This window comes from Hippocampus bargibanti, linkage group LG10 (assembly GCF_051943395.1).
Source record: "Hippocampus bargibanti isolate YZ-2025 linkage group LG10, ASM5194339v1, whole genome shotgun sequence".
Taxonomy (NCBI): domain Eukaryota; kingdom Metazoa; phylum Chordata; class Actinopteri; order Syngnathiformes; family Syngnathidae; genus Hippocampus; species Hippocampus bargibanti.
Genome location: NC_142743.1, coordinates 22,037,545 through 22,056,866, shown reverse-complemented (window position 1 = coordinate 22,056,866; position 19,322 = coordinate 22,037,545). Strand labels below are relative to the sequence as shown.

Here is a 19,322-nt window from a genome sequence, read left to right as displayed (position 1 = left end):
TATGGACTTGCTGGAGGTATGTACACTCTACTTTAGTCCCTTAACCAAGATGCTGGGTTATATGTTCTTCAATACTGCTCACTCAAACTTGCATCACTGTTGTGACATATGCTACAATCATTATTCTGCAGTTAGAGAAATTGATTGAAGACACAAGTGGCCTCTGGAGTCATGCAAAACCTGACTGCTGGTATGCAGCAAAGGCGAGGCAAAGCCACCAGTTGCTCTGTGTCATGGTCACATTATCCAGGCCAGGGTTCACTATTATGAAGCACTTGTCAGTTGCAAATCCCATTCTTTTCTTGCGCCACTAATGTGGTGTAATCACATGCACATTGCAATGCTTTAAAATGAGTTAAAAGACACGTCACTGTTTTGTTTCTTAACTGACATCAGAAAAACGTTTTATAGCATCTAAAATACCCAAAACACGCAGTATGATATTTTTAGTCAAATGTAAAACATCAATAAAAATGACCTAAAGTGTCCAAAATCTACAAAAAATTGAGCTGCGAATTGGGCATTTTCAGAAAGTCCCGCCCCAGTTGGTGACGTCACGCCAAGATGTCTTGCATTGCTTGAGAATCAAAACAATGGCTTCAGATTCGGAGAATATGCTTTCTTGTTACACCTCCAGTTATGAATATGATTCAAATAGTTCTGAAGAGGAAAGCATACATGTTTGCAATCGATTAAAGAATTTATTCCATGCCATTTTGAGGCAACATTGGAGAGAAACGATCACCAGAAAAGAGGCACAAAATGGCGACCTGCTGTGGCCACCTCAGTTTCCACAGTCTGATAAATTCCTTATATGGAGCTTGGACACCCTCTTCTGGCGACTTTTGGGTGCAACACAAGGTTTTCAGACCAAACAATACAGTAAAATACATTGACGTGATGGACTGCTACAATGTGTCTTTTTTTCTGTCAGGGGGCGTTCCTTTAGTGACGTCACGTACGGACTCGTCACCAACTCACAAACAAGACTCCCTGAATATTCAGCGCGAGTCTTAAAACGTAAAATATCGCTATATGCGGTGGAATCTTTTAAAAATACACTCAGTAGAAGTCATTTGAAGCCATTTTACAAATTATGGACGCAACTTGTCCGGAGACGTCGATTGTCCTTTAAAGGTGCATTTCATCATTTGGAGGTTGCATTTATTGTTATGTAATGTTTCACGTGTCTAAAAAGTCTAAAACATTAACTTTACCTCTAAAAAGACCCGCATGGAAACACCCGAATGCTTGACCGAAGCATTGTGAGCATACATGTAAGGATAAAACGCTGTATTAAATTGCTTTCATATATTAGATTTCCATTCAATTTTATTTACTGTATATTGCACCAATTTCTGAAATAAAGTATCTTAAAAGTTTGGAAGTATCATCACACATTATAAGATCAGTTGCATGTATAAGCAAGCGTAAGGCGACGAAGACAATGAAAGACTTTATGCGCCATTTCAATAGACAGTGAAACTAAAAAACACAAGTCTATCGCCACATACACAGAATGCTGAATTCAAAAGCAAGAAATTGGAGTCATCACAACTGTCTAGTTATCTGGATGGAAATGAAATGGGAGCACAACGTAAGCAGTATGCGAGCTATTAAAGGTTCCACCATGCATGCCCATATGTGAGCAAGTACAGATTGAAAAAAAAAAGTCCACAGATAACATCCACAGTGGTTGCTATTTAAAATGAAGACGCATCCATATCAGTTTCTTAGAATGGATACTCTACGTCAAAACAGCAGGTGTTCAATCATCAGCCCCATCCGTCATTGTCGCAGGCGTTTTTTGCTAACATTAGATGTTGATTCCGATCAGAGTCACATGTGCAGCCCACCCAGAATCGATTGGCAACCTGTACCTGGAGTCAAACTGAACAGCAATGTTGCAAATCTCCCCCGTGTGAATGAGCATGGCAGATGTGCAGAGTTGACAAGTGCTTGTCACTGTACTGTCTGTCTGCTCAAAAAGTTGACAAATGTCTTCCAGAAGGTGGCAAACCCTTATGGATGAGTTATACTAAACCCAGGGACACAAAACGTGCCGTTAGCTATGTTAGTTGTATTGTTATCACCACCGGTTTAAGAGTTTGATTATACTATGCAGTATTCTCATATACAGTATTGTTTTTTTCGATTAAAACTCAAGTGTTGAGTGTTACATATTGAAATACTGTACAGTATATTCTTCCACCGCAGGTTCATAATCCTGAATATCTTGATTGTATTATGTTACATTGTAATGAATGTGAACATTTCAATTAATGTAAAAACGTTTTTAAATGACAAAAATGGTCATGTTCTTCACAATTCAATGGCAATAAACAAAGAGCAGCTACATATTATTTTAATCTGTGTTACATACTGTATATCCAGTGATTCATTGGAAAAAGGGTGGCATAGTACTCAATCGGTTAGCCCTTCTGCCTCACAGTGTAGAGGTCATGGGTTCCATTCCGACCCGGCCTTCCTTTGTGGATTAATCTCCTTCCCCGTGCCTGCGACCCTCAAGAGAATATGCAGATCAGAAAATGGATGGATAGATGGATGTAAAAACTCACCTATTTGCATTTTCTGAAATGCCCTGATTGGGCAAAAAAACAAGGCAGTCACATTCAAGACAAGACACCCACAAAAAATGTACACGAATGGAGTGGTGTCACATCCAAACCGGATTACAGAGGGAGTGAATTATTCTATTACCAATTGACGTAGAAACACCATCATCAAAACACAATATTTTATTTTGAATAAGGTCAGCAGTAACTACTGTCCATGTATTGTAAATACATCCAGTGTGGTTCTTCTGTGGCTGTTGGGTAAAGAGATCACTTTTGTAAAGTGCACACAGGCATTCGAGACATGAGCGAAAATGCAACTTTTGTGCTATCAGGGGTCGCAATTTACAGTCATCTCTTTGTGACTGTGAAAGACAAATAATTCGATGAAACAGATGTTTGAGACACGTTTGAAATCTCGTTCAGTTTCCACGTATCATTGAAAAGGATGTGACAACAAAATAGCTATATAGCCAGAGTCTTAGCTTTGGATTGTGATTGCTCAGCTTGTAAAAAGGCTAGCATGTGGAAGCTAAAAACAGCAATGATTGATGCAGGGCTGTCATGAATGATGCCAGTTATGGCAGCCGTATGGTTTCCCCCGCTGAGAGATGAGGTCAGTTTCATCATCCTCATCAACTTTTTATCCTTCAGCAAATTTGGCATCTTATTAGGACCTGAGGAGATCTATCATCTGCCTTAAAGGACAACCGACGTCCCCGGACAAGTTGTGTCCATAATTTGTAAAATGGCTTCAAATGACTTCTACTGAGCGTATTTTAAAAAGATTCCACCGCATATAGCGATATTTTACGTTTTAAGACTCGCGCTGAATATTCAGAAAGTCTTGTTTTTGAGTTGGTGACGAGTCCGTAGTGACGTCACTAAAGGAACGCCCTCCTGACCGAAAAAATGACACATTGTCGCAGTCCTTCCATCACGTCAATGTATTTTGCTGTATTGTTTGGTCTGAAAACCTTGTGTTGCACCCAAAAGCCGCCAGAAGAGGGTGTCCAAGCTCCAGATAAGGAATTTTAAAGCCTGGGGAAACGGAGGTGGCTACAGGAGGTCGCCATTTTGTGCCTCTTTTCTGGTGATCGTTTCTCCCCAATGAAGTAAAAAATAATGATTGTTATTGTGGTTTACATGGGACCATTGGAAATGTTGGTTCGGACTTTGGCAAACATCGTGAAATATCACAAGTTTGATTTGCTTTCGCGGGCCAAATAAAATGATGTGTTGGGCCAGATTCGGCACCCGAGCCTTGACTTTGACACTTGTGAACGACTGGTACGAAAGATTGGCCAACTATGTATTATTTTAGAGTCCTTTAATGTTTTTTTTTTCGCAGTAGCCTATTTTAAATGTACAATGACAACATAATTTTTTTTTTTTTAATAGAAGCAATTCTGTCGAAGCCAATCTCCATTTTTTTGAACGATTAGTGAGAGCTGGGATCTCGGATGACGAGCCGCAACGTCCACGTAAACGTCCGGCCGAGACCTCCTTCCAGGTGGCCGTCCAGGGTGAAACTGGGTGACTGGCATTGCACGCCCACGTCCAGCCACGCTGTCGTCGTGCATGACGAATTGAGTCTCATCCACGACGAGCCGTGCAACGTCCGCGTCAACGTCAGTCCGAGACCCCACTCACCGCTGGATCCCGGAGCGGCTCTGGACCCGTCTCGTTACCCCGGAGCCGGGCAGTTCACGCCCACGTCGGCGTCCGGCCGAGACCTGGTCCCATACGGCCGTACGGGGTGCCATTCTGCGCCTGGCAGTCGACGTCCACGCAGAGCCATGCGCCGTCGCGTGAACGTGCGAGAGGGATCGCGCTCACGCCCACGGCGATCCGTGCCGCGTCTTCGTCCACCCCAGGCCGAGTCCCGTTCCCATCAGGCCGCCGCCCGTCGTATGCTGGAGAGGCAGCGGTTGCCCTCTCCACCGACCGTTCCCTGGCGAGTGGTCACCACCTGGGAGGGCGCAGCCGCGTGTCAGTCGGTGTCAGGACTGGAGTGTCCTCGACGGCTGCGCTGCATTCTCGATGACGATGCGACTGATGAACTCCAACTAGTCGATCGAATCGCGGTCGTTTTGTCCCTTTATATGAAAATAACTCCGAAGTGAAGCTCACCATGCACCGGCTCCTGGTCTTCTCCTTTACGCTGCTGTGTATTTGCAGCGCTAACAAATGGAAAAAGAATTTTAAATGTCCTTCAGGATGTTCGTGCACGAAGGAAACCATCATGTGTGTTGGGAGTGCGCAAGTCCCCCGAACGGTGCCGAGTGACATCACCTCGCTGTAAGTATAACATCTTTCACAAACATATTACGGAATTTCATTGTTCGAAACCAATCAGTAAAAGAATGAATCCGAGTGACACACGCGTCATCTTTATTCCTCAATAGTTCCAGTCGCATGGCTTTGGCTGCTGGAGCTCTAAATGTCCCAATACGAGATTTGTTTTTTGTTTATTTCCCCCATCAGGAGTATCGTGAACGGCTCCATTGCGGAAATCCCAGAGGGAATGTTTTCATTCATGCCTTCTCTGCAGCTACTGTAAGTGTGTTTTTAACCGACTCAATCACAAATTATTATTAAAATAAACACTTCATATATTTTTGACTATACTTGTGCACTCTAATAAAAACTACAAACATGTATCTACCCCGTTCAAGGATGAAGCTTCGTACTGATGTCACAAACGTTTATTGTGGAACACCGTGAACTAACGGACATTTAAAAACAACAATTACAGTAACATTACAATAAGTTCAACAAGACGTACAGTCTTCCTTTCTTTTCGGCTTTTCCCTTCAAGGGGTCGCCACAGCGAATCAGTGTCCTCCATCCTCCAAGGTTTGATCCGCATGTGTGTTTTGACGAAACTTTTACGTCCGATGCCATTCCTGACACAACCCTCGGTATTTATCCAGGCTTGGGACCGGCACAAGAAGACTTATGTCCCTTTGCGGCTACAGAACAAGCAACTCGCTCAGTAAAAGGCTCCCAAACACAAAATGGTCATCGCCACAGCAACATTCAAAGACGTACAGCAAATAAGCAAATTAATAACATACCGTGTGCACCTTATAAACCGAAAGTAGATAAACTGTGATAAACTAAATAGACTGTGTTTCTCTCTCTGTCACAATCTCTCTCATTCTATTTCTCTCTCAAGCTATTTCTCTCGCACATCGAAACACGTAACACGGAACCAAAAGTGATCAGGACAAAATATTCCAAATAAGTTATTAAAGATGATTTTAAGAAAAACATAAATATAAAGGTTCACATAGAAACGTTCAAGGCTTTGACAAAATAACAAGACCAAATAAATTATATATTTTGTTGTAATGGCAACCAATGACAATATTTGCGCCAGTTACAGAGATTTTTACTGAATTTCATATTTTTCAGGCTTCTAAATGGGAACTCTTTCACCTCAATTAAAGATGATGCTTTCTCTGGCCTTCCACATTTGGAATATTTGTAAGTACATAATTACAAGGAGCGTGAGTATAATTGTTCAGAAAAATCAGTTTTTTTAATCTAGTCCACCCATTTACTGTATGCATCCCTGCTGTGCTGCTTGCTCAATAGGTTCATCGAAGGGAATACGATTGAAACCATCACTAAAAAGGCCTTGCGTGGCCTGCGAGATCTAACACATCTGTAAGACAAGTTATCCACATTTGAAGATGTACATTTTTAAATCACAATCCGCCACAACCATCGAAATCACAACCATCTATGAGTTGCACAACAGCGGTTGCTGATATTATTCTCTCTTTGGGGCTCACATTCAGATCCCTGGCCAATAACAAGATTAGGTTCCTGCCAAGAGAGCTGTTTTTTGATTTGGATTCATTGCTGGAACTGTGAGTAAGCATTTTGTGTATGCAGTGTGTGTGTTTGTGCATGCGTGTATATGTGTGTCTGACTCCACTTCAGCTGAGTCAGGCTAAACTCTGTTTTCGACAACCTTACAGAATCCACAATGAATGTTAAACGCAAACATCAAGAACAGGTTGCATTGCAACATTTCTTTGTTTGTTCCCTATGCCCAATGTCAGAGATCTACGAGGTAACGATTTCCAGTGCAGCTGTGAGAACAAGTGGCTGATGACATGGCTGAAAAACACAAACGCCACCGTGTCCGATGTCTTCTGTGCTGGACCCGGTGTCATGAAGGGCAAGCGTCTCAATGACATTCCTATTCCAGCGGGACAGTGCATGTCTACAGGTAAGCGAAAATGACGTCAAAGCAATCCCTGGTGTGTCTAATTGCATGAAATACACCCATGTACATAAAAAAAACTGAAGGAATTAATCAATAAAACGAATTAAAATTTCAGGATAACCTTACCCTGCACAGTTCACTACCTCAAAGAGTCCATACTAGAATCTTTGCTCTTTACATTGCCATTTAAAGGACAACCGACGTCTCCGGACAAGTTGTGTCCATAATTTGTAAAATGGCTTAAAATGACTTCTACTGGGCGTATATTAATAAGATTCCACCGCATATAGCTATATTTTACGTTTTAAGACTCACGCTGAACATTCAGAAAGTCTTGTTTTTGAGTTGGTGACGAGTCTTCACGTGACGTCAGAAAAGGACCGCCTCCTGACCGAAATCCATCACGTCAATGTATTTTGCTGTATTGTTTTTTTTTTAACTCTTGTGTTACATCCAAAAGCCGCCAGCAGAGGGAGTCCAAGCTCCATGGAAGGTGATTAATTCATTTCTCACAGATCGGTGGCCATTTTCTTGCCTCTTTTTGGGTCCGCCCGTTTGCCTCAAAATGACACGGAATAAATTCTTTAATGGATTGCAAACATGTATGCTTTCCTCTTCAGAACTATTGGACTCATATTCATAACTGGATGTGTAACAAGAAAGCATATTCTCCGAATCTGAAGCCATTGTTTTGATTCTCCAGCAATGCAAGACGTCTTGGCATGACGTCATGAACTGGGGGCGGGACTTTCTGAAAATGCCCAATTCGCAGCTCAATTTTTTTGCAGATTTTGGACACTTGAAGTCATTTTTATTGGTGTTTTACATTTCAATAAAAATATCATACTGCATGTTTTGGGTATTTTAGATGCTATAAAACGTTTTTTTGATGTCAAAAAAGTGACGTCGGTTGCCCTTTAAAGGACAACCGACATCACATTTTGGTTTCCTGTGTTTCTAAACAGTGTCATGTTTCACGGTATAAAAATTCCTAACGGAATGATTGCTTGATTGATTGATGTACTTTCATGTTAAAAATGTTGGAACAATTGGCTTCACTTTATTGTGTGTCTGTCCCTCTTTAGACTTTGTGCGTCACCAGTCAATTCCAATTCAGTCCATGTCAGCGGACATCTTCTCATTTAAGGAGGACATCTATGTGGCCATGGCTGCACCCAACTCGAACAGTTGTGTGATTATGGAGTGGGATCATGTCGAAATGAATTTCAGAAAATTTGACAACATAACAGGTAGGACCACATCAAGCACTGATCTAATACAAAACCTTTGTGATGTAGCGCATGTCTTTTCATGTCTTGGAAAGCAGTCCAACTCCTGATTATGCTCATCCCTGTTTCCGCACCTTTATTGAGTTAAAGCACATATGTTATTTTACATGAGAAACATCTCACAGGACGGTGCCAAACAAAATGTTCCAAAAAGTATATACTACGTCTGTGTAAGCTCTCATTTGTACAGGAGTGGTCCATCGATGAAAAGGTTTCTTCAGGCGTCATCTGGACTTCTTTGAAGGTGTGGGACGTTTCGCTTCTCATCCGAGGAGCTTCGTCAGTTAACTAAAATTTGCTGGTAGCACTGGCCCTATATATATATATATATATATATATATATATATATATATATATATATATATATATATATATATATATATATATATATACATATATATATATATATACATATATATATATATATATATATATATACATATATATATATATATACATATATATATATATATATATATATATATATACATATATATATATATATACATATATATATATATATATATATATATATATATATATATATATATATATATATATATATATATATATATATATATATATATATATATATATCCCTACTGTCCAGTCGTGGCGGTGTCAGACGCTGCTATGATTGGTCGCTGCTCTATGGTTAGGGGGAGCAGAGGACTATTCCCTGAGGCCACACTGATTACTTCTTTTGATCTGACTTATTATGGTCTGTGACTGGCCCAGATTTCCCCATTCGTCCTGGTATCAGCTCATCAGCATGACTAAGCTATGTGGTAGCGATCTAAGAATTCTGTTGTAAAACGTCCAACACCTTCAAAGAAGTACAGATGACGGCTGAAGAAATCTTTTCAGCGACAAAAAGTATATACAGTACATCCCGAGACTTAGAAAATCCTGATTTTTGTCTCACTTTATTCATTCTGAAATCTTGGCGAGCAAGCACTACACTGACTTGTGCTGCGTCTGACAGACCATTTCTCTCCACAGGGAAGTCTATCGTTGGGTGCAAGTCAGTTCTGGTGGATGATCATGTTTTGATCATTGTCACACAGCTCTTTGAAGGCTCCCACGTTTACAAGTTTGACGATCAGCAGAACAAGTTTACAAAGTTTCAAACAATCGAGGTCCTCAACATCTCCAAACCGAACGACATTGAGGTCTTCTGTATGGATGATGAGTGGTACTTGGTGATAGTTGACAGCTCAAAAGCAGGCCTGTCAACTCTTTATCAGTGGAACGACCAACCAGACCAGAACCAAACTGGGTTCTTCACCTATCAATTCCTACATGAATGGTTCCGCGATACAGACGCTGAGTATGTTAAAATGGACGGGAAATCTTATCTCATTTTAGCCAGCCGATCTCAACCGCCTGTCTTCTACTTGTGGAACAAAAGCACCTCAAAGTTCACGCTTCACAGTGAATTTCCAAATGCGGAGGACGTGGTGGCAGTCAAAGCTTTCCAAATGGAAAATGAATTGTATCTGGCTATGACCTGCTACATCGGCGACTCCAAAATTATCAAGTGGACCAGTAAGCAGTTCACAGAGATGCAGGCTCTTCCATCTCGAGGGGCTATGGTCCTCCAGCCTTTCTCCTTCATCAACAGAAATTACCTTGCTCTAGGTAGTGATTACTCCTTCACTCAAATCTATCTCTGGGATGCGGAGACCAAAACTTTCCAGAAGTTCAAGGAGATCTACATGCAGTCACCACGATCCTTTAACGCAGTCGCCACTGACCGGAGGAATTTCATCTTCTCTTCCAGCTTTAAGGGCAAATCTATGGTCTTTGAGCATATTGTGGTAGATTTAAGCTTATGAGGCAAAATATGTAAGTATGTATGACTACAATACTCTTCCATGCAATTGTTGACTTCCTGCACTCTGGTAGATTTCAAGAGGAATTCCAAAGCAACAAAATGAACTAATTGCTTCTGATGAGCTTTTTGGCATCTTGCATCAGTATTGGATTGGATTGGATTGGATTGGATATATGCCTTTATTAGTATATGAATGTCAATTCTGAATACACGTACTGTATGAATATGCTCATTGTAGAGTAATATCAATAGACATCAGCTTTTATTGTAATACTGTGATGCAAAGTTTCACCAAGAATGAATACACTGAAATTCGAATGTGCAGTATTATTGACCTATGCAAATCACTATGCAGCTATTGAAATGCTTTTTGTGTTTTTTTCCCTCATATTTATTATTAAGGACGAGGGTACAGTATTTTCTTTTATACACAACTTCTTCACTTGATTAAGAAATATGTACGTCCCAAACAATTATCTGTATCTGATGAACGCACTAGCAATGCAAATCCTGTAGATTTATTTCATGAAAATTAAATACTGTTGTCGTGTATTAAACAAGCTAAGACCACATTCACCTAATTGTTCTTGTTTCTCTGAAATATTTGAAACTGAAAATCATTATTGTCAATTCATTTCAAATAGCATTTCAAATTGATACACCATGCCAGCATCTGAAAAGAACAAATGTGACCAGTATTTAAAGTAGCATACGTCATTAAACATTAACAAATTGTTTTGTGAGGTTACGTAAATTTTGTTCAGCACCCTTGCGACGATTGAAAAGCTCGGGCAAATTTCCGAGGGACATTAAATAAATTATGACGTAGATTTAATGTTTTGAAAGGTGTTTGTTTGGGCGCGGGGGACAAAGATCATGGGGAACTGAAGGGATGGCATATTTAGGGACGGACATATTTAGGGACGGACAACATCTGCCAATCCAATTTTTGAACACTATCTTCACAAGATATAGTAATAACAAATCATGTTTACGCCCCTTTCATTGCAATGACACCAACGCATTCATATAATTGCAAAGTTTGATGACATATTTCTGTTGCATGTTTGACATATAATAAGCGCGTATTTTTTTGAGTGGCGCTCATCTTGAAGTTCTTAAAAGTTCGTACGAAATAAATGCACATGATTGATTAGGTTACCATTGATTGCCAGCAACAGCCATGTTTTGTACCACGTCACGGTAAAGAACGTCACGGGATGCTTAAAAAGCCACACGATTGGCTAAAATTGACACACGTGACATCTGCAAGCGCTTGTCAGCGAAAACCCTTTAAAGTGGCATTTGTTTAGGCTTTATCTGCGCTAGTACGGAACGGTATCAAAATGCCATTCAGCGCCATTGCCGACAGATCATCTTTGTCGATGACTCCTACCTGTTATGTACAATTCATCTGCGTTGACCGTTGATGACATAAAAACGCAGCTGGAAGTATTTTGAACATACAGGAAACATTTATTTGACTCGCATTTTGCATTACTGAGTCTTTTTTTCGTGCACGCCACAGAACGATGGATTCGTCCAGGAGGAGCGAAGGCGACTGGCAGGGAATGGTCAACGAGGTAAAATAAAAACTCCACTGTCGTTGGAGTGGGCGGGATTAAAACCGAGCATTGATTTACTCGATTCACGCGCTGTGACACTCGTGAAAAGTGCTATGTGAACAATAATACCAGTAATACCTGTCAACCCGAAGCAGACCTCCCCGTCACTGTCCTGCAGGGTCGTGCACAATGAAGTGATTTTAACTTAACCTGCACAGCGCAAAACTATCATTCTTGTTTTCCACAGTGATTTATTGTATTTATATTTTTCAAGAGCTTGGTTATCAAGAAATATGGGGCGAGAAGTGTTCACTGGATCCTATCCCAGCTGACCTTGGGCAAAGGGTTGGATATACACTGGACATGGTCAACAAACAATAGCAGATCGCATATAAACAAACACGTGTTCATATTCATAGCCACCCCTCAAGGCTCCAGGTCACCCAAGACCTATGTTTTCGGCAGTAAAACCCTAAATAGACGCAATTGCAATTATTTCATTCACCAATTTGTGGTAGACTCGTAGATGTTCAGAGGTTTGGGATTCGAGTCTTGGCTACGCATGTGACGAATTCAGGACATGGCCCAGACACTTGTTCAAAGTTAGCTGGGAGGCTCCAGGTTAACAAAGACGTCGTTGAACGAAAGCACCATACAAATATGGATGGATATGATAACATAAAGCAAGAAACATTTTAAATTTCCTGGTGTTATCTGATCATTATAATACATTTTCCTCCTGTCAACAACCATTTTCTTTGCATCTGAAACTATCCACTTTCACAGTTCCTAATTTGTAAGCGGAAGTTGGAGAGCAAGAAGGAGGCTCTGCTTATTCTGTCCAAGGAACTGGATACATGCCAACAGGAGAGGGATCAGTACAAGCTGATGGCCAACCAGCTTCGCGAGCGGCACCAAGGACTAAAAAAGAAATACAGGGAGCTCATTGTAATTTTATTGCAAACATCGTCAACATCGCCCACACAAAAAAACTGTGATTGCTCTGATCCATTGTATTCTTTCAATTTTCTAAAAACAGGATGGTGATCTGTCTCTGCCTCCCGAAAAACGGAACCAAGTTAGTTTTCAACGTTAATTATTACATCTTTTCACAAGCCAACTCTAAATTTGATTACTTATGATTTTATTTGCTGTCCAATAATGGCTTCAAGTCCATTTCAAGCTTTGGTTTTCCTTACAAATCGGACTGACATTCAGCATCATGATGTTCTCCTGTAGATGGTTTCGTCAATTTTTTTTTTGTCTGACAGGCATATTTCATCAATTACTAACATTTTGAGCAAAGTATTTGAATCGAATTTCAGTGAGAAACAGTTACACATTTGACAAAAACCCACACCACCTGAAATGTATATGAACAGTTTTCTGTGCAGTTTGCAGTTAATTTTAGACAGTGTTGTGTTGGTCAACAGTTGCCAAAATGGTTTTTCACATTTATGTCCCTATTTAAAATCAAACCATGATTTATAAGCTGCCCTATCACTTAGTAGTCATGCAGATGATGTATTAGTCCTGAATCAAATGAGCACTACAGAAAATGAAAGGACAGAAAAGCCACCTTTGTCTGATCTGAACGGAGTGCTGGGGTGTTATTAATTGTATCAAAAGCTCACAAGAATGACTTTACCTTACGGCATCATTCATAGGTGAATTTGGCTCAGCTACTGAGAGACTCAAGAGAAAAAAACAACCGTCTCTCTGAGGAGGTGAAAGAGCTAAAGCAACGATTGGCCGAAGCTCAGGGTGACAACAAGGTGCGTGACGTCACTCGATGCATGTACACGATGTCAAGGTCAAGGCCTGCGAGTGAATCCGTCTCACAGAGTCATTTCTTGTGGCCCAGCAGAGCTTAACATACAATAGTTTTGTCGGGACATTCGCAGTATTGACTTTTATTGATATTGACTCCACATCAAAGAGTGTTCACTGGACGATTTAAAGGACAACCGACATCACTTTTTTTGTTTCGCAAGGTATGTCCTTTCTCAGTCAGGGGCGTTCCTTCAGTGACGTAACGTACGGACTCGTCACCAACTCAAAAACAAGACTTCCGAAATATTCAGTGCAAGTCTTAAAACGTAAAATATAGCTATATGCGGTGGAATATTTGTAAAATATGCTCAGTAGAAGTCATTTGAAGCCATTTTACAAATTATGGACACAACTTGTCCGGAGACGTCGGTTGTCCTTTAACTCCAATGGTCAAATTCCATGGGTGTGACATTGTAGTTTACTGAAGGGGCTGTTCCATTCCCCCCCCCCCCCCCAAAAAAAAAATCTTCTGTCAGTACCATTGTATTCAATAAATATCAATCATGTTTGATTCAAAACTGAGACTGTCTCATCCCATACAACATGTACACTCAAGAATAACTAGCCAAATGAAGTCGACAAGAAGTGATCGCACTCGGATATCTTTGTGTTGCAGCTCTTACGTATGACCATCACCAAACAAAGACTTGGAGATGATGAGGTAGGCGCTCGCCATTTCCCAGCGCATGAGCGTGAGGACCTGGTCAAACAGTTGGAAAGAGCCAGAGAGCAGGTGAACACGGTTGACCACTGATGTTTTACCAACCCAGATGACCTCTGACTACATGGAGCTTTGTGTGTGTGTGTGTGTGTGTGTGTGTGTGTGTGTGTGTGTGTGTGTGTGTGTGTGTGTGTGTGTGTGTGTGTGTGTGTGTGTGTGTGTGTGTGTGTGTGTGTGTGTGTGTGTGTGTGTGTGTGTGTGTGTGTGTGTGTGTGTGTGTGTGTGTGTGTGTGTGTGTGTGTGTGTGTGTTGGGCTGGCTGTAGAATGAAGTACTGGAGCACGGCACAAAATCCCTCACCGACGAGCTTCAGGACGTACGAGCGGAGCGCGATGTGTTTCAGCAGAAGGCTCATCGCCTCAATGTGGAGATGAACCACATTGTGGGGAATGATGATGTTCGGATTTTGGATATTGATGCACTCTGCATGGAGAACAGGTTTGTTAAAGGACAACCGACGTCACTTTTTTGTTTCTTAACTGACATCAGAAAAACATTTTATAGCATCTAAAATACCCAAAACACGCAGTATATTTTTATTCAAATGCAAAACACCAATTAAAATGACTTTGCTTGAGAATCAAAACAATGGCTTCAGATTCGGAGAAGATGCTTTTTTGTTACTCATCCAGTTATGAATATGATTCAAATAGTTCTGAAGAGGAAAGCATACATGTTTGCAATCGATTAAAGAATTTATTCCATGCCATTTTGAGGCAACATTGGGGAGAAACGATCACCAGAAAAGAGGCACAAAATGGCGACCTCCTGTGGCCACCTCCGTTTCCACATGCTGATAAATTCCTTATATGGAGCTTGGACACCCTTTTCTGGTGGCTTTTGGGTGCAACACAAGGTTTTCAGACCAAACAATACAGCAAAATACATTGACGTGATGGAAAGACTGCTACAATGTGTCTTTTTTTTCGGTCAGGGGGCGTTCCTTTAGTGACGTCACGTATGGACTCGTCACCAACTCAATAACAAGACTTCCTGAATATTCAGCGCGCATCTTAAAACGTAAAATATAGCTATATGCGGTGGAATCTTTTTAAAATACGCTCAGTAGAAGTCATTTGAAGCCATTTTACAAATTATGAACACAACTTTTCCGGAGACGTCGGTTGTCCTTTAATATTAGTTGTCTTTATTGAAGAATTCCTCACAAGCTTACTTGAATTCTGATTGTTTCAGGTATTTGCATGATCGTCTATGTCAACTTCAGGAAGAAGTCACCTTGCTTAAGACAAATCTGGGCAAGTACAAGGTACATGTTTGTCTTTTCATCCATCATGTTAGCTGAAATAATATTAAAATAATGATTTATTTAAAAATTAAGACGCACATGTTACACATTCAGTGAAAATACAATAGAAAAAAAAGTTGATTCCGGTTTAACTGCATGATGAGGGTGAGCGCTTGAGGAGAGCAAATGTGAAGAATGATCTCAATGTTAAAAAAAAATCGCAAATAAAATGGTGATTAGTCAAGTTATTAGACAAGTTGCATCCATAATTTGTAAAATCACTTTAAATGACGTCAACTGAGCATATTTTACAAAGATTCCATCGCAGATGGCTATATTTGACGTTTTAAGACTCGCGCTGAATATTCAGGAAGTCTTGTTTTTGAGTTGGTGACGAGGCCTCACGTTACGTCACTGAAGGAACGCCCCTGACTGAGAAAGTGACACACAATGCATTTTGGGTACTTTGTTTGGTCTGAAAACTTGATCCAAAAATGTCAATTACATGTCACGATTGCGGGAGAGGCCAAGAGTATGAACAAAAGAATACTTGTTCAAAATAATAATGAATAAACTATTTTGATTCTTATATTGAAAATCATTTCAGAGCGCACTGGAATCCAGGAAGTTTGCCAGAGTTTGCGGGAAGCCTAACAGTAGTGCACTCACTGGTGTGCTCTCAGCCAAACAAGGTGTGATGTCATTCACCATGGTTTGAATGTTACTGGGCAAAAATTGTCTTTCACATGTTTGTTTGATGTAAAGCTCTTTGATTGTATGTGTGTGCGCATGTATAAATGCATGCAGTGAAGGAGTTGTTGTCTGCCGAAAGCGGATGTACGCTGCCCGTCACCGCCCAATCAATCTCGGACCTCAAATCTCTGTCCACCGCGCTCCTGGAAACCATCCATGAGAAGAACATGTTAATTCAGCACCATCGACAAATTCACAAGTACTGACAGTTGTCTTTCTCTCGCCTATCTATAGTGGCAATTTTTCTCAAACATCTCTATTCATGGAACACTTGTCACCAGGGTTCTTGGAACTCGAGTTGCAGAACTTGAGAAGAAGCTCAAAACATTGGAGACGTCTGGATTGTGGAGCCTACCAGGTACAGTAGATGCAAAATCAGTGATTATCAATGAGAGAAATGTGTCCATACCATCATGAATGACTCTCTGTGTCTTTGTGTTGTCATATTTGTTATTTAGTTTTTTTGTTCTATTGACTGTTGTTTATGTAGACATTAGTAAGAAATATTGTGCTAAGTCTATTTGTCTTTTCTGTAATACTGTACAATAGCTATCTAGCTGGCTAGCTATTAGCTATCTATTGGCTTGCTAGCTAGCTTTCTATCTATTTGTCTTGCTATTCTATTTGAATTACTTCCGGGTTGGCGCGTGTGGCTGCCGCTGCTCACCCACAGAAAAATGGAGAAATTTGCCACATGAAACATAAAATTCATTCATTGGTAAATGAACTTGATTATGAGAATAAAACATGTCTGACTGAACAAGTTTAAAAAAATGTTGCGTATTGCTTGTGACCTAAAATGTTTTTTTTTTTTCATGCTTGGTGCCAATAAAGCACTGGTCAGACCTCTTGCAATGTTTTTTTTTCCTTCCACGAGGAGGCGTCATTTGCCTTTTGTCCATGTTAGCGCTTTTTTTACAGCTTCAGCTGTTGCTAGCTAGCTAGCTAGCTATTAGCTAGCTAGCTTTCTATCTATTTGAGTTATTCCGGGTTGAGTGAACGCCAGCGTGTGTGGCTGCTGCTGCTCACCCATAGAAAAACTTATCCTGTGACCTGTAAAGTGACCTTGAGAGTTTTGAAAGGCACTTTTAAATTAAATGTATTATTATAACAGCATTGCTTGATAAGGCCCCTTTACCGCTATGCAAGTTTTGATTGGAAAGTCTAAAGCTGTCTTCTCCTCACACTTAATGCGGTGGAAAAATAATAATGGGTCAAACTCAACTCTAAACAACATGCTACTAATTTGTTCCTTTGCATTTTGTTTCCATAGGCCTCACTTACCACATCTCTGTGGGAATGTCCGCAAGTATGTTGGTTTTTTTTTACACCATGAAACTATATACAGTGCAATAACACCTTTTTGTGTTGTATTTTTTTCCTCACAACAGAGGGAAAAGATCTGGGCCACCCTCAGGCACCATCCCCCCCAGGTTAGCAATTGTAAGCAGAAAGAAGTCTATTCCCTTTCAAATGTTAGTCTTTGATGCATTGTGTGTATTTATCTATGTTCTCACAGGAGAGTCGCGGCAGTGTTCATCAAGACATACAGTACAAGAGACTTCTGAAAGCCCAGCAGAACTTGCCAAATCATCACAGTCGTCTTTCCCTTCACACAAAGAAGACGCATCTAGTCCTGTGTCAAGAACCTTACCAAACAGTGATAATCTCTGTGAAGCTGACCAATCGAAGGATGGCAAGAATGCAGGTGATGCATTTCCCTCCTCGATAGATGTGAACACACCCCTTTTGTCAACCACCTCCGAGCATCCATCTGTGACATCCAGACATACAATAGAAACTAAGGATGAAGAGAGAGTGGAGAACGTCGAAACTGAATGTATCGTAATCGAGGAACATGTTCATATTCCATCCCATGCAGTCGCAACAGTTCCCTTCGAAAGCGAGGAAGAAATTCAGCAAGATCTGTCGTTTTTCATCGGGACGGACGATATGGCGTGTTCTGTTTAAAGGACAACCGACGTCACTTTTTTGTTTCATAACTGACATCAGAAAAACATTTTATAGCATCTAAAATACCCAAAAGACGCAGTATGATATTTTTATTCAAATTCAAAACACCAATTAAAATGACTTAGTGTCCGTTTCCACAGGCTGATAAATTCTTTACATGGAGCTTGGACATCCTCTTCTGGCTCTTTCTGGTGCAACACGAGGTTTTCAGACCAAACAAGCATTGACGTGATGGAATGACCACTACAATGTTTCCTTTTTTTTTTTCGGTCAGGGGCGTTCCTTCAGTGACGTCACGTGCGGACACGTTACCAACTCAAAAACAAGACTTCCGGAATATTCAGCACGAGTCTTAAAACGTAAAATATAGCTATATGCGGTGGAATCTTTGTAAAATCCGCTCAGTAGAAGTCATTTGAAGCCATTTTACAAATTATGGACACAATTTGTCCGGAGATGTCGGTTGTCCTTTAATACTTTCAAGTTGCAAAGTGGATGGTGACAGCCAAACATGGCAGTTATGCTTCCACACTGTACATTCCAGAATACGTTCCAAAGGCTGCTATTTAGTGAACATATATTTTATTTTCGGAAGCACACAATGATATCCAACTACTGTGCTTAATTAGCAAAGTATCGCATTGATTATTGCTTGTCTTTGTTCATTTTAGTCAGACAAAGCGATTTCGCCATGATAACTCCATGCAACAAAGCTAGCATCGAGGATATTCAGTGACAACACAAAGTTTATTCATTGATGTGAATTGTTTTGAATGTATCTGTGGGATCCAGCACTAAAATGTAGCAAATAAGAATTGACATCAAGAAACATTTTGATTACATGAAATCATTGTAAAAGTTAATAAAAAAAAAGCAAAGGGGAAAACACAATAGAATACGCTCCACCAAGCAAATAGTTACAATCACATAACATTTGAACAATCCGCATGAGACTGCAATTTAGAGTTTTCCACTAAGTCAATCTGGATCACATAAAATCAGATTTTTTTTTTTTTTATGTTTTCTCAAGAAGGATGCATTTGGGGAAATGGATTTAACAAATGAATCAGTAATAATTGGAAAAGTATCCTTGTTAGACACAAAGCATGATTAATTGGACTGAAATAGTTGCAGCAGCTGAGTATTTTATTCACAATATGGTCATTTGGAGGGAATGTATGCACTTTGTATTGTACATTTTGTCAGTTACAAGCATTCATTCTTGTACAAAATGTGAGTACGCTTAAAAAAATGTCTGTTAGGCAAACGTTACTGTGCATTGGATT

The 19,322-nt window shown here is 40.3% G+C and overlaps 2 protein-coding genes across 2 annotated transcripts; both read left to right on the top strand.

The window, feature by feature from the left end:
- The first annotated feature begins 4,584 nt into the window (after positions 1–4,584).
- Positions 4,585–10,507, top strand: LOC148892936 (leucine-rich repeat LGI family member 2-like). Its single transcript, XM_089006064.1, has 8 exons — positions 4,585–4,877; positions 5,064–5,135; positions 5,997–6,068; positions 6,180–6,251; positions 6,386–6,457; positions 6,653–6,822; positions 7,905–8,069; positions 9,111–10,507. The coding sequence occupies exons 1-8, from the start codon at positions 4,711–4,713 to the stop codon at positions 9,944–9,946; spliced, it is 1,626 nt and encodes a 541-aa protein (XP_088862190.1). The 5' UTR covers positions 4,585–4,710; the 3' UTR covers positions 9,947–10,507.
- Positions 10,508–11,235: 728 nt separating this feature from the next.
- Positions 11,236–19,305, top strand: LOC148892935 (coiled-coil domain-containing protein 149-like). Its single transcript, XM_089006437.1, has 13 exons — positions 11,236–11,528; positions 12,297–12,458; positions 12,550–12,588; positions 13,178–13,285; positions 13,960–14,076; positions 14,329–14,501; positions 15,258–15,330; positions 15,917–16,001; positions 16,117–16,261; positions 16,344–16,420; positions 17,336–17,371; positions 17,454–17,495; positions 17,582–19,305. The coding sequence occupies exons 1-13, from the start codon at positions 11,478–11,480 to the stop codon at positions 18,031–18,033; spliced, it is 1,560 nt and encodes a 519-aa protein (XP_088862563.1). The 5' UTR covers positions 11,236–11,477; the 3' UTR covers positions 18,034–19,305.
- Positions 19,306–19,322: the final 17 nt, after the last annotated feature.